This window comes from Choristoneura fumiferana, chromosome 18 (assembly GCF_025370935.1).
Source record: "Choristoneura fumiferana chromosome 18, NRCan_CFum_1, whole genome shotgun sequence".
Classification (NCBI taxonomy): Eukaryota; Metazoa; Arthropoda; class Insecta; order Lepidoptera; family Tortricidae; genus Choristoneura; species Choristoneura fumiferana.
The window spans coordinates 21,356,694-21,371,041 of record NC_133489.1 but is presented as its reverse complement, the minus strand read 5'-3'; the positions used below and the strand labels follow the sequence as shown (position 1 = coordinate 21,371,041).

Below are 14,348 nucleotides of genomic sequence, written 5' to 3'. Positions count from 1 at the left end.
ATCGATCACGTCATGCAAAGTAGCGCCCACTATCGAGCTTTTTCATAAGTATTTTGACGTTTGCTTGTAAACATTTGCAGAAAATTTGCAATCAGCTGATATCTATTCAATATAATAAAGCCCAAAGCTGAGTTTTGTGTTATAACAATATATAAGGTAAGTAATTTGTATTCGTAATGTTTTTAGTATAATTAGAAAGTATTTACTTTATATTGAACTGGAAGTTTCATAACAAACAATATAACCAAAAAATATTATGAAATTCTATGAAAAATAAAGTAAGTAATTATTTAATTATCACATAAAAACTATTTGATAAGTAAATAATTATTTAAATAATCATTTTGATTTACGGGCCTTCCCGTATCAAGTCACGTGTTAGTCCAAAATTATAAGAAAAAAACACGATGTAATGCCTAATACGAATTGCCTTTGCCTGTCTTAAAATTACTTACGTTAATTATAATAAAACATTTCATCTCTAGACGCTGTCATATTATCCCCCTGACCTTATTATTATTTTATTATCGATTATATGTTGCTATTAGCATCCTATTGAAAATAAGTATTAACCTGCAAGTATGAGGTTATTTATTATATTTGAGGCATATTAAAAAGCTGAAAATAGGCATTCCTTATGTTCCTTGATTGTATACAGCACTGGCCCTGAATGTTATCCACAAGTTTGGCCAGCGCTACGATATGCTCAGGAGGCAGTCATAATAGAATGAATAGGAATAGCTTCTTCTTACTCTAACATATAGCTGCATTCTGTATTTGCCAGTGCCTGACAAACATGTAGACCCGCATTATAATAAGAGAGCCTAATCTTACTTTTCGTATGCTGTAATTTCCAAGCTAGCCAGGTCTAGATTGGGAACTCTTCACTGTTCTTTACAGTTTTCCACACATTTTTTCTTTAGAATAGGTACTAACATTTTTTTTTCCGATATTTTAATGAGCCTTTAGCACACCAAATGTGACTATGTCAGCCTCATGGGGCGCCTCAGATATATACGCCACACTACAGACATATATTACACTCTCCCTTGCACTGAAACCACGTCTCTGGATGCAAAGGCCCGTCCAATGAATCTGTAAATTTGCGTCGCTTCCTCTGAAAGTGGTTGACTGAGAATTACATTTACGCCTCCATTGAACAAGCCCAATACCATCCAAATACCTGACTCTGATCTCTTTATTCTGATCACATTCCACAAGAAATTGAATAAGGTCTTCAGTCTTATTACATCCCATACACAAAGGTGATTGCACAACTCTCATCAAATGCAAAAAACAATTAAGTGGAATGTGACCAGATCAAACACGTAGTGCTGACACAAGAAGGTCCCTGGAACATATTTTATTTCATATTTGTACTAGACTTTACCTGCGGCTTTGCAAGCGTAATATTCGATTCCAGGATTTTATTAATTTCCCATGGGAATTCTCAAAAATTACATTGTGGATTTCGTCAATCTGTTAACCGCCAATATGTTTTAATTCATACATGCCTGTATCACCACCTACACTGAAACTATATAACATTTTGTTTTAATTATAAGACTGCGGAGAAATGAGCTGGATAAGTTTTGTCTTATAATTGGGTGCTCCCTCAGTTTCCTGCAGAAGGGACAGATCAAAGCAGTAGTAAATGCAAATGGCTTTGTCAGATGTCGGCTCTGAGAGCCAACAATTTACCTTGCCATTGTGGATGAAACCCAAACCTCAAAGAACTCTTCTTCTCAAGTCTGAGTTCTGAACATATTCCAACAACAAATGGGACAAGTCTTCTACCTTCACACACAGTAGTGGCCAATATGGTTCAAGGAGGCTAAAAGAAGTAAAATAAAACAACAATATAATTCAATAAACTCTATAATTTCATATTGCATCACTTAGCATAGCACTTACACCTAAATGACTAATTAAACATACATTAACATGTATTAGTTAGGATTTATAATAAAATTAAGGGAATCACATCATTAAGTAGTCTGTTGGTCACTTCATCGCGGCCTCTTGAACTCACTGGACTCTTCAGAAGAACCTGTAACACAAAAAGGTTGCCATTAAACACCAGTAATTTTACAAACACAGACCACCATACTCAACTAAAGTTGTCTGGTAGTATCTTATCCAACCTCAATATTGGATTACTTCACACACACTATTTTATGGGTTTGCAGATATGTCAAGGTGTCTTCACGATGTTTTCCTTTACTAAGCTCATGGTCAAAAATAATATACTAAAAATATGAAAAAGGTAACTTTATTTGTGTTTGTTATGCAAAATTATCGAAAATATATGGGTACCCATGAGCGGCGGAACTTGCTTAACACCATCTGACCCACTTGCCAATTTACCACGAAAAATATAAAAAATAATGGCAAGTTTACAATGAGGGCTATCGCGTATGAATTCGCCGCTATGTGTGTTGGTGTTTTGAGACAGTTTCGTCTTCCGGAAATCTTTGTCCTCCCTTTTTTCCGAACAAAACGGGGACTATGCAACACTATGGCATGCTCGATATTTTTATGGTACGGTTTTAAGGTGTATTAAATATGATTTTAATCGAAACTTTGTTTTCACACCCGTAATAACAGACTTTGAAAGCCATACTTAAAAACCTCACGCAACACTGCGCCATCTGGTGAGACAAAAAACGATAGCCCTCATTACCAACACTTTAAACTGGCTATTCGTTAACCCTTATCGTTTCACAATGCGACAAGGCCCATTGATCAGTTAAAATAATTGACAACTGTCAGTACAGTCAGCTGAAGTGGATGAGTAGTTGTAAAGCTCAAAAGGAGCTACACACAACTCTACTGCCAAGGTAATAAGGGCTACCCATAAACACGATACTATATCGTGGCATCGTGGCACGATGCGACGTAGCGGCACGGAAAATCATGGTGCAATCTTTCGTAGATTTCCACAACACGATGTCGCATCGAGAAACGATTCCGCGGCGTAGGACGACGCGATATCGTATCGTGTTCATGTGTAAGAGCCCTAAGACGGTGTGTAGAGTAGAGCATTTCGAGCTACTGAATAATACTCGCACCATGACGATGTTTATTTACTTCCACTCGTTTTCCATTTTATTTCAAAAGCGATGTTTCTTATATGAAACTAGTGTTTACCCGCGGTTTCGCACACGTAAATTATTAGGTCTAGCAGCTGAATTGAAATTCCGGGATTGCTAAAAATTCCTAAAAAATCATGGTCAAATTTTATGACTCTAAGCCCAGCGGTTGTGGTTTCGAGATTTTATCACTATCCCGTGGGAACATCGGGATAAAAAGTAGCGTATGTGTTATTCCAGACGTCCAGCTACCTACATACCAAATTTCATGACTCTGAGTCCACCGGTTGTTATTTAGAGATTTTATCCCTATCCCGTGGGATAATCGGGATAAAAAGTAGCCTACTTATGTGTTATTCCACACGTCCAGCTACGTACATACCAAATTTCATGACTGAGTCCACCGGTTGTTATTTAGAGATTTTATCCCTATCCCGTGGGATAATCGAGATAAAGTAATGTAGTTCCTATGCCAAATTTCATTATCCGTCCAGCCGTCAGCAGCATACTCAAACTCAAATTTCACATAATATTAGTAGGTCCACCAGTCATTGACCTCGTATCGCGATAGCATTTTGAGTCCCTATCCCGTGGGATAATCGGGATAAAAAGTATCCTATGTTTTAATCCAGGTTCTAAACTAACTTTTTGCCAAATTTCATCTAAATCCGTCCAGCCGTTTCAGAGAAAGTCACTCACTCGTCCTTTCACGTATTATGCCCACAGCGCGACCAGCCACCCCCGCACCCGGCACCCTACACCCCGATGTGTTACAAGTGCGTCATCCCTTGACTTTATATACCCTATTGATTTTTTAGAACTATTGTAGAAAAGTAGTGACCCATTTTGAAATGGTATTAGGGACAGGGACGCCTTTAGAGTCTTCTACTTAGTGTGTTCTTGTTAGCTGCATAATTATCAGAGGAATTAAAAATCCAACTGCAAAATTAAAGTCGAAAAGGAACAAGTACAGTATAAATTGGACTGTGCAAGTGAACACGACTGTAAAAAGTCCAAGTTACCTACTGAGCTACTATGAATTTCATCGTCAAGAAGATAAATCAGCCAAAGCGTTTTTTTTTCTTTGAAATTCCCTCAGTTTTGAAGGTGAAACATGGATATAGACAACCTCGTAGGAATCTAGTTGTGTTAAGCCGGCGCTACTGGGTCTTATACTACGAAGTCCGCGAACTTAGTAACGTGGCATCCCGCTCACGCTAACAGTATCTAATAAGAGCGTGAGAGGGACGTAAGTACGATACGAACTTCGGAGTAGGCCCTATCATCAGTATCATGGTCGTAACGTGCTCACCCGAGCTGCGATGGCAGGCGCGGCCGCGCCAGCCGGGCTCGCAGACGCAGGCGCCGGCGCGGCAGGCGCCGTGCCGGCAGCCCCGCGCGCACTCGTTGCCGCGCCGCCCCACCTCGCAGTGGTTGCCGCCGAGCCCCGCCGGGCAGCGGCACTTGTTCACCCCCTTGCAGCGCCCGCCGTTCAGACAGGGGATCACGCATTTTGCTGTGGGGTTGCAGATTATCGGATTAGAACGTGCTATAAATCGGGATTAAGTCAAATAGGTTATGCGTGAGCGAGCTTGTCTGTGGCAAAAGGATTTTATGTTTGATCAGATTATGTATGATTTTTCTATAAATACGAACAAACAATAGTACAATGTGTCTTAAGGGCGGTAAATAAGGAATTACGAACGAGAGTCTATTAGAAGCGCGAAGTTGCCCGTGCGACATACAATGTTTTTCATCACATTTGTCCCCCCCCCCGCATCATGTGCCCGACCAGCACGCCAGCACGAGCAGCACGCCATGCAGTAACAAACTCATTTACCGACCTTGGGCTTCATGACAAGAAAATGAGTACGGGCAATGACTCATTTAGCGACCACGGGTTTCATGACAAGCACATTAAGGTCGAGGGTTTTATTTGGGGGTTGCAATCAAGGTAGCCTGCATGTTACGACACTGTTTACGAGCAAGTGTGATGAAAATTAATAAGATCTGTCAATTATTAAGCAACTTTCATTCGATAGGATAAGGATAATATTGTAAAGTCGAACTTTCAAGTTGACATGCAATCGATAATTCATTTAGGGAGGTAGGTAAATAGACCGCAATTTGGCTGATAGATCTACCCATGTTCCTGGTTCGTCATCGTCTCAAGGTTGTTATGAAAAGATGGATCACGTTTCACGTACGTCACGTACACAGATAATATCTACGTACCGGTCGCTCTATTAACAAAGGGAAGATTTATGTTCGTAAAAAAACAGTTATAAATAGGTAGCTCGATTTACGATTGGAGTGAGACAAGTACATAATTAGACATAAAACTATCGTCTATGAAGAATGGTTCCACTTTTACTTTTAAATACTCACAAAATTCGCATCTAAGCCCGTAATATCCCTTGGGACATTCGCAGGTATCCTTCTGTATGCACTTGCCGCCGTTCAAGCACTTCTGTGCACATATTCCTGCAACAAACCACTGTGTTATTTTCCAGCTACAAACAAACTTTTTTTCGTATTATTTCAGTAATCAGCTACAATGAGCCGTCCAGCAATCTTGCAGCACGTTCGGCGCGCACATTCTGCTACATGGAAGAAGAATCCTAATGTGAGTGATCACTAACCGTAACCGACCATTAAAAGTGTTGTCAATTGTATTTATACCTTTACTAGCTGTTGACCTCGACTCAGTCCGCGTAGTAGTCGTTTTACGCTATTCCGCGGGAACTATGCAATTTTCCGGAATAAAAACTATCCTATGTCCTTCCCCGGTACTCAAACTATCTGTACACCGAATCTCATCTAAATCGGTTCAGCGGTTTAGACGTGATTGAGCTTCGATGATTGAGTAACAAACATCCAAACAATCAAACCTCCAAACATCCAAACACCTTCACAAACTTTCACATTTATAATATTAAGTAGGATTAGTAGGATATTAGGCTGGGATAAAATCTTCTGTGTTAACTTTTGTGCATGGAATATCGTAAAGAGAAAATGTTCATCAAGCTAACCTCTGCCTAATTCTAATATCACACTACCAAAGGCTTCATATGATTGCACTTAAATTCAGAAAATCTCAAGAGACGTGAGCCCTGGTTCGAATCTTTCTGCTGTGATTTCTGTTCAGGACCTTCTGCTTTATTTTAGAGGCCATGGTTCTAGGAAACCTGCACAGCACCTGGGAAGCAATACAATGTGTGTTTGAGATTTCTAATCCGCACTGAATCCGTGTGGGAAGTGTCCCAAACCCTCTTATCTCAAACCTAACAGTGGGACCCGTTTGCGAAAATGATGGATTTTAAAGTCAAAGTATCTTTGCTCAATTTAAGCTATATAACAAGCACTTATGAATCTCAAAAAAATATACCACCGGTTCAGAAGAACCTCTGCACTATCTTGAGAAGAATCCGGCAAGAAACTCAACGAGGTACTTTTTAAACAGATTTACAACGTAGTTTTTTTTTTCAGCTGGACAAAATCATTCGCGTGGACCACGCGGGTGAACTCGGCGCCGACCGCATCTACGCCGGGCAGATGGCGGTGCTCGGGCACACCGCCGAGGGACCCACCATCAAACACATGTGGGAGCAAGAAGTAAAGCACCGGGAGCGTTTCGAGCAACTCATCAACGAGTACCGGGTGCGGCCTACTGTCCTCACGCCGCTGTGGAACGTGGCGGGGTTCGCGCTTGGCGCTGGTCAGTTCAGCATTGTTTATAGAGCACTACTCGGAGCTTCTACGCGGTGCGCCTGCTCACGCCGCTCCCCCCAGCGGACCCAGTGAACGGGATTTCCAGATTTTATCATCGCGTGGCAATATCGGGATAGATTCCAGATGTCCAGCTATCTTCGTACCAAATTAATTCCAAATCCATCAGCGTGAAGGAGTAACACACACACACACACACACACACACACATACTCACAAGTTTTCTATCTCTCTTCTATTAGGATTATTATCTTAGTTACCCTCTTGACAACCACACTACGAATGAAGTGACGACGGGCTCTGTACGCCACAGCAAAACCAGCGGCAACTCAACTTGATTTTTAACTCCATTGCAGAAGGATTAATTTCGTGTTGTATGTTGGTCATGAAGATGACCGTGGCGTGTGAGGCATTCTAGCTGTCACGACAGATGAGTGTGGCGTTCAAGAGGTTAAGATTATTTTTGTCATGAGTATGGTTGTTTTGCAGGCACGGCGCTGCTCGGCAAGGAGGCCGCGATGGCGTGCACGGTGGCCGTGGAGACGGTCATAGTGGAGCACTACAACGACCAGCTAAGGACCCTAATGGAGGACCCCAACGTCGACCCCAACATACTAGAGACCATCACCAAGTTCCGGGACGAGGAACAGGTGGGTTCAAACTATAGTGCCCGACCGAAACGTGTTTATTAGCCGAAACCGAAGATTCGGTTTTGACTCTAGTTTTGACCGAAACCGAAACCGTAACCGAAAATTTACAAGACGTGTCAAAATCGTTAAACAAAATGTCGATGGGCCTTCTTTTTTGACATATGAACCAATAAAACACCTATGATTCGCATAGATGGTAAAAATTATTCTGCTACAAACCTGTTGCCGTTTATCGCTATCCCACGAGAACAATGCAAATTTCCGGGATAAAACTATCCTAATGTTGTAACTTTCGGCCTGGCCGAAATGTAAGGCAGTTTTTTAGCGAGAATCGAACCTTCGACCGAAACATGATTTTCAAGCCAAAACCGGCCCAAACCAAAACCGAAACCGAATCTTCGGTTGGACCCTAGTTCCAACTTGATGTGGATCTTGTTTTTCCTTTTTAGTTCCTACTAGCTTTTGCCCGCGACTCCGTCCGCGTAGATTTTGAATTACCTACGCTATCCTATGTCCTCAAACGGTTTAGACGTGAATAGGTAACAAACAAACAGACTTACAAACTTTCGCATTTATAATATTAGTGGGATATAAAGTTTTTTTTTTAATTTTGTCTTAACGCGATTTATAATACGGTCATGTTAATTTTTTTTATCTACACCCATATAGTAAATCCTCAATTCTGCGTTCAAAAACCATAGGTAATGACCAGCATTACGACATTGGATTCTATTATGAACACGGCTGTATCGTAATGGTCATTTCATACATCATTACAGCATTTACAGCACTCGGGGCGCCGCGACCACGTGCAGCAGCAGGTCGTCGCGGGCGCAGCTCGTGGGGCAGACATACCTACCTAGTTCTCGTTAATGCAGGTCATTCTCAATGGTTCTTGAACGCATGATAGAGGATTTAATATATGGATATAGATAAAATATTGTATGCAACTGTACGTAATTAGGCCTTAAAACACTCATGTGACCCTATTATGAAACTCGGCTACGCCTCGTTTCATAAACCCACACTCGTGTTTTAAGGACCCCTATTACGATACAGTTGCATAAAATACTATTGAGCACCTAGACAGCTCGCTCTGTATGATGGCGACTGTACGATTTGTTTTAATTTACAGGAGCATCACGACACGGGCATCGACCACGGGGCGGAGCAAGCGCCGTTCTACCGGGCCCTCACAGAGGTCATAAAGTCCGGCTGCAAGGCCGCCATAGCTATTTCTAAGAGGATTTAACTTTCGATTTATGAGGTATTCATACTTTTACAATAGTAGAGTAGGGTTTGTTAGCGAGTATATTAACTGTCAGCAGGCTAGCACGCGCGGCTTTCTCAATAGGGAATGTAACTGCAATTTTCTGCCGTCAGAGTGCAGCACTAGTACAAAACCGTAAACAGTTTTTTGACTATCTCAAATGCCCTATTATCATATTATTTCAATTAAATTTTGGAAATATAGCTCTATCGTTACTATCGATGTTAATATCATGTTATTTTGTTACTAATAAATATATCGTGATTTCTATAGGTGCTAATACTCTTTAGCCATTATCTGTCTTGGCGACAAAATATAAAGAGAACTGACGTTGTCATGGAGGTTTGCGCTAGTGTCGCCACCTGCGCAGAGCTTTGCCTAATATGCCCTATTGGGAACATCATCTTCCTGCTGGCACGCCTCTCTCAGAATGAGAGGGCTTGGTCCCTTGTTCCCAAGCGGGCCCACTGCAGGTTGGGAACTTTACACACACCGTCGCAATGTAATGCAAATCGCATGATTTTTCTTGCAGTTCTAAACTGGGCTTTAAAGGAAATACTATTTGACGGCTCTTAAATGCCATGTCGGCTGATTGGTGGTGTCACCATCTGGTGAGGGTTTCTGAGGGTCTACTCCGAAATTCGAAAATCGAAGTTCGTATCGTGCCATCCCTCTCACTCTCCTAATAATGGTATAAGGGTGAGAACCAAAAATTTTGCACACCGTAATAACTGCGTTAACAGGTAGTTATAATTTCCACTAACTTTTTCCATTGTGACACGAAAATTATCCATACAAATGTATGATTAATTTTCGTGTCACAATGGAAAAAGTTAATAACGGTGTGCAACTTTTTGGTCTTCACAGTGTAAGAGGGACGAAACGACACAAACTTCGATTTTCGAATTTCGTACTAGCCCCGCTGTGACAGGCTAATTTAAGAACCTTACATTTTAACTGTCTCATTATGTTTTACAAGCTTTTATTTAACTTGCCGTTTGTTTGTTTCACAAGCTTTTATTTAACTTGCCGTCGGATTGACTTGAAATTTGTTAAGTATACAATTATGTAAGTTTGACAAGAAAAATTAGTGTCAACGAAAAAGCTTTATCTGATTATTTTTTTGTTTTTAACAGAAGCATAATATACAAATGTAATTTGAGATGGCAGTGCCCTCACCAAATCGTTTCACCGCTGTCTTTTTATGTTTCTTCTTGTTTCGAAAATAAACTATTTCAAAGAGATGTAACACATTTTATCATAGATATGTGTCGCTCGAATAGACCTCGAACAGTATGATATTCCTCCATAGACCTATAGTAGGCTGCGTTAATTTAAAAAATAACTAATTTTTAATATTTAAGTAAGGTTTTGGTACTCGTACTGTCAATTTATAGGGCATTTATAAGATGCAGTATTCGTTTACTCATATTTTGTTGTAATATAAAGTCAAAGTTAATTGTTGTTTTCTTATATTAATTTCGTTAAATAAACCCTTCTAACCTACAAGCAGGTTATGCTATTCTTTAGTAGATAACGCCATCTATTGACAAAGAGGAAAATCAGCAAGTATATAAAGAAAAAGGTATAGGAATACACTGTGCGGATAAAATAGTATATATTTCTATTTAGCAGATACCATGGTCTAGAAAACAAAGACGAAGAATTTTTTTTGTATAGTTACGTCAATATTGCTGTCAAATTTGAATTCGATAATTCAAATAGTATGCAGAAGTTCTGAAGCCATGTAATAGGCCTTGTTCAATCTAAACACTTTCGCATAAAGTTCATTTTACAATGCAATATTTTAGAGACGTCTATCAGGCGATGGCTAAAATAATGTTTTGGGCTTCCGCTATTCCACGATAGATGGCAGCACATTGTACCTAATTTTCATTTACATACAGTACAAAAGACTTTCAACGATATACCGTTGTCGTTAATTTGTAACGGTTCAGATTTTTCTTTTCGAATAGCCTTGTCATGTTCCTCAATCGATTAGTAAATTAAACATTGTCCTACTATGTACCCCAGGTTAATACTGAAGTCAACTGTAGGCAAAACACTTAAGGAACCCTGCTTCCTCTTGCATGTAGTAGTAACGTCCGTATCTATAGACAACTTGTCGTTCCAAATTAGTCAAATGGCCTATATCTATGTTCCATAATTAATTATGTACTTTCATCTTTTTTATTTAGGTATTTTTAAAACAGATTAGCGTTTGACCTCTTATCTCACCTGATGGTAATGCAGATGAGACGGAAGAGGTAACTCACTGGCTTAGAAACAGCCTGTTGTTGACTACCACATACTAAGTTTTTGACCTATATGATTCGGGCGACGTGAGCAGGACAATTTACCTGATTTAATTAATTAGGCTACTATATCTTACAGTCACCTGCATTAACATCTGGTGGTAGGACCTTGTGCAAGGTCCGCCCGGATTGCTACCACCATCTTGCTCGCTAATCCTGCCGTGAAGCAGCAGTGCTTGCACTGTTGTGTTTCGGCGTGGAGGGTAAGACAGCCGGTGAAATTACTGGCACTTGAGGTATTCCATCTTAGGCCTCTAGGTTGGCAACGCATCTGCAATACCCCTGGTGTTACAGAAGTTTATGGGCGGTGGTGATCTCTTACCATCAGGAGACCCACTTGCTCGTTTGCCATCCAGTCGAATTAAAAAAAAACATCTACCACAGTGGAGCGTGCAAAAATATTTGACACACCCTACCGGCTCTAGAAATAGAGTCGTATCAGATATTCATACACGCTTTGCTGTGTCAGATATTGGTGCTGATCACTGTACGTTATTAGTCAGATTAAAGAGTTTTTTTTTAATGTTGAAATCAAAACTTATGTAGAAGGCTAGATATCGCTAGATGGCGTTAGTATCGTGAGGTTTTATGACGTTACGGTCTTGCTTGCAATTAGCTAATAACCAGAGGCCGTATTGCCTAACGGTTCTGACGCTCGCGATCGCAATCAAATGACAGATTTCGCATACAAAAACTGTCATTTGATTGCGATCGCGAGCGTCAGAAACGTTAGGCTATACGGCCTCTGGGGTAGTACGAATTAGCGTCACTGTTCGCAATAATGTAGACATGACTACAAAATTAATTACTTAAATAAGCAATTCCGTACTCCTTAACCGAGAGTTAATTTTCATTTCTTGTAAATAAATATCACAAAGATTTCTTATAATGGAGATTAACAATATTTTTCAAAATTTCTAACGACAACAAACGCCACTATATAATATTCATTTTACAATGTAATTATTATTATTCTAAAAACATTTGTAAATTCTTATCTCCAGTCAAGACATTCAAATGTAATTTCAAGAAAATAATTAATTGACTAACCTATTAATTAATTTTGAAGTCATGTCCACAATATTGCGAATAATGACGCTAATCCGTCCGATCGCTGCTAATAACTAAATGAGCCAATTGCAAGCAAGACCGTAACGTCAAAAAACCTCACGACACTAACGCCATCTAGCTATATTTCGCCTGTCTTTTAGCCCTCTATGTAGGGGTTTTACTTAAATATGGTTGTGAACGATCCATTATCAATTTCTGAGGGTGTAGGTTCATGCTCACGTCTCTCGAATCACCCAGTATATAGAGAACTCACCTCCCTCACAATGCAGCCCCTGGTAGCCCTGCGGGCAGGAGCAGACGCCGGGCGCGGTGCAGTTCCCTCCGTTCATGCACTGCGGGTAGCACAGCGCCGTGCGGCAGTGCTGCCCCATATACCCCTCGGGGCACTGGCAGATCTTCTCGTGATTGCACCAGCCCTGGTTGGCGCACTTTTTGTCGCACTCCGGGTCCGGCCCTGAAGGTGGCAGATGTTTGGCAAAAGTATTTAGTTTGTGTAATACATTCCGGTGCCAGTGGCACAACGTCTGTGACTTTTTAGTTCTTACTCCTTTGCCAGTGACACGAATGTCGTGTCAAAATAATTCGTCCCTCCTAAAGGCTGGCATAGCGTAAGGGCCTAGCGGAACGTTGCCGGAGCCGAATGTGACGATCCACTATGCTCTTACGCTAGGCATAGCGCATATCCCACAGCAGTCGCAAATACGCGTCAATGTGATAGGAGTAAGAACTAAAAAGTCACAGACGTTGTGTCACTGGGGCCGAACTTGTTGAGTAATACGAGAGTGAGAGGGACGGTACGATACGAACTTCGATATTCGAATTTCGTAGTAGCCCCCCAGATAGGATGTGTTTGAAAAACGTTAGTTTATAAATGTCGCTCTTGAAGAGATTTTACTCTTATGCAAGCTCTTTCTACTTTCTTAATCGTAAGGTGAAAGATAGATACAGATTGAGTTGTAAATAAAGTGAAATAAATATGGATGTAAAAGGGCCTTCTAAAACATTGATAGCGCTAAGATAAGTTAGCATTTTAGAGCACTATAACTATATTTGCCGTGCTGTTTCGTGATTACAATAACAGGTTTAAGCTCTTCACCACATATTGTTATTTTTTAACTCTGCTTTAATAATAGTTTGATTTGAAATCTATCTTCGTACAGTCGAGATAAAGATATCTTTACACTTTATTACCTTGTTGCTGCCACTTTATGATTGAACTTTTGTATAAAATTTTCAGATTGCATACAAATGACAGCTGATAAGGTACTAAAGTGTAAAGATATCAACTTCATAACTAGAAGACGTTAATGCCGGACATAGGCTTGTTGACTTGTCGTTCTAATCACGTTGCAGTCCGGTGGTATGATATCCTTTCGAATGAGTCTAGTTATAAAGCAAATAAGTGATAAAGTAGTTAGTCTAGTAATCAGATATTTAAAAAGCCCCACATTTTATAAAGCTGGCAGTTAAGAACAAGTACGATGACATAAAAGACAAAAAAATAAAGCAAGCAAGTACCAACCTAAAAACGCATATTCTGTGAGCAGAGGCACCGCGTTCGACCAATCAGCGCGCTCGGCGATAGTCCGGGAAAGAAGGCATGGGGTTATTGGCCAATCATCGGAGACTCAGGATATATAAGTAGTGTCAAAAAACGCACCAATTGACATTACTTAGTTACAGTATGATAAGCGCGAAGATAGATGGCGCTAGTACAGACATAACAAATGTAGTAGACCAACGATGGCTTTTTATATGTATTGCCACTAATTTCACCAGCAATACCTGATTGTGAGCAAGCGCAGCTGCTTAGCGGTAAGATGGTGATACCGATCCGGACGGACCGTGCACTACCTACCCACGGAATAGAAAAAAAGCAAGAGGAAACAGCACGCTGATCATATTTAAATATTTTGAACTGAGAATAGTTACGTCAATTTTTTTTTGTCAAATTTGAATTTTGATAATTCGATTAGCATGCGGAAGTTCTATAGTCATTTTCATAATATTCTGCCTTGCCTTCTTGCCTTTTGAATCTACATGCTTTGGGATACGGTTAATTAAACAGCCGAACCGATTAATATGAAATTTGGTACAGAAATAGTTTAACCCTTAAAAAGGTGGAGGCGATTTGGCGGCCACTTGCATTGTCTTGGAAATTCAACCTTATTGTATTAGTTATAAGTTACAATATCCATTGTAATTATTGAAAATACTTCTA

The 14,348-nt window shown here is 40.3% G+C and overlaps 2 protein-coding genes across 4 annotated transcripts in view; one reads left to right on the top strand and one right to left on the bottom strand.

The window, feature by feature from the left end:
* The first annotated feature begins 65 nt into the window (after positions 1–65).
* On the top strand, positions 66–10,200 carry Coq7 (ubiquinone biosynthesis protein COQ7, mitochondrial). Its single transcript, XM_074101772.1, has 5 exons — positions 66–156; positions 5,638–5,718; positions 6,582–6,810; positions 7,311–7,471; positions 8,607–10,200. The coding sequence occupies exons 2-5, from the start codon at positions 5,650–5,652 to the stop codon at positions 8,721–8,723; spliced, it is 576 nt and encodes a 191-aa protein (XP_073957873.1). The 5' UTR covers positions 66–156; positions 5,638–5,649; the 3' UTR covers positions 8,724–10,200.
* LOC141438098 (protein shifted-like) overlaps positions 1,863–14,348 on the bottom strand; it is a 30,344-nt gene continuing 17,858 nt past the window's right edge. For all 3 annotated transcript variants that reach the window (XM_074101770.1, XM_074101769.1, XM_074101771.1), the window contains exons 5-8: positions 12,381–12,581; positions 5,481–5,576; positions 4,405–4,608; positions 1,863–2,050 (exon numbers count right to left, since the gene is read on the bottom strand). In XM_074101770.1, coding sequence (XP_073957871.1) covers positions 2,010–2,050; positions 4,405–4,608; positions 5,481–5,576; positions 12,381–12,581 — 542 coding nt within the window. In that variant the 3' untranslated portion in view covers positions 1,863–2,009. The remainder of the gene's footprint in view (positions 2,051–4,404; positions 4,609–5,480; positions 5,577–12,380; positions 12,582–14,348) is intronic.

Bases quoted from the DNA above. Each gene is read 5' to 3' on its own strand.
- Coq7 (XM_074101772.1), top strand. From the start codon at position 5,650: ATGAGCCGTCCAGCAATCTTGCAGCACGTTCGGCGCGCACATTCTGCT. The intron at 5,719-6,581 runs GTGAGTGATCAC...TTTTTTTTTCAG, and splicing joins CATGGAAGAAGAATCCTAAT to CTGGACAAAATCATTCGCGT. The intron at 7,472-8,606 runs GTGGGTTCAAAC...TTTAATTTACAG, and splicing joins AGTTCCGGGACGAGGAACAG to GAGCATCACGACACGGGCAT.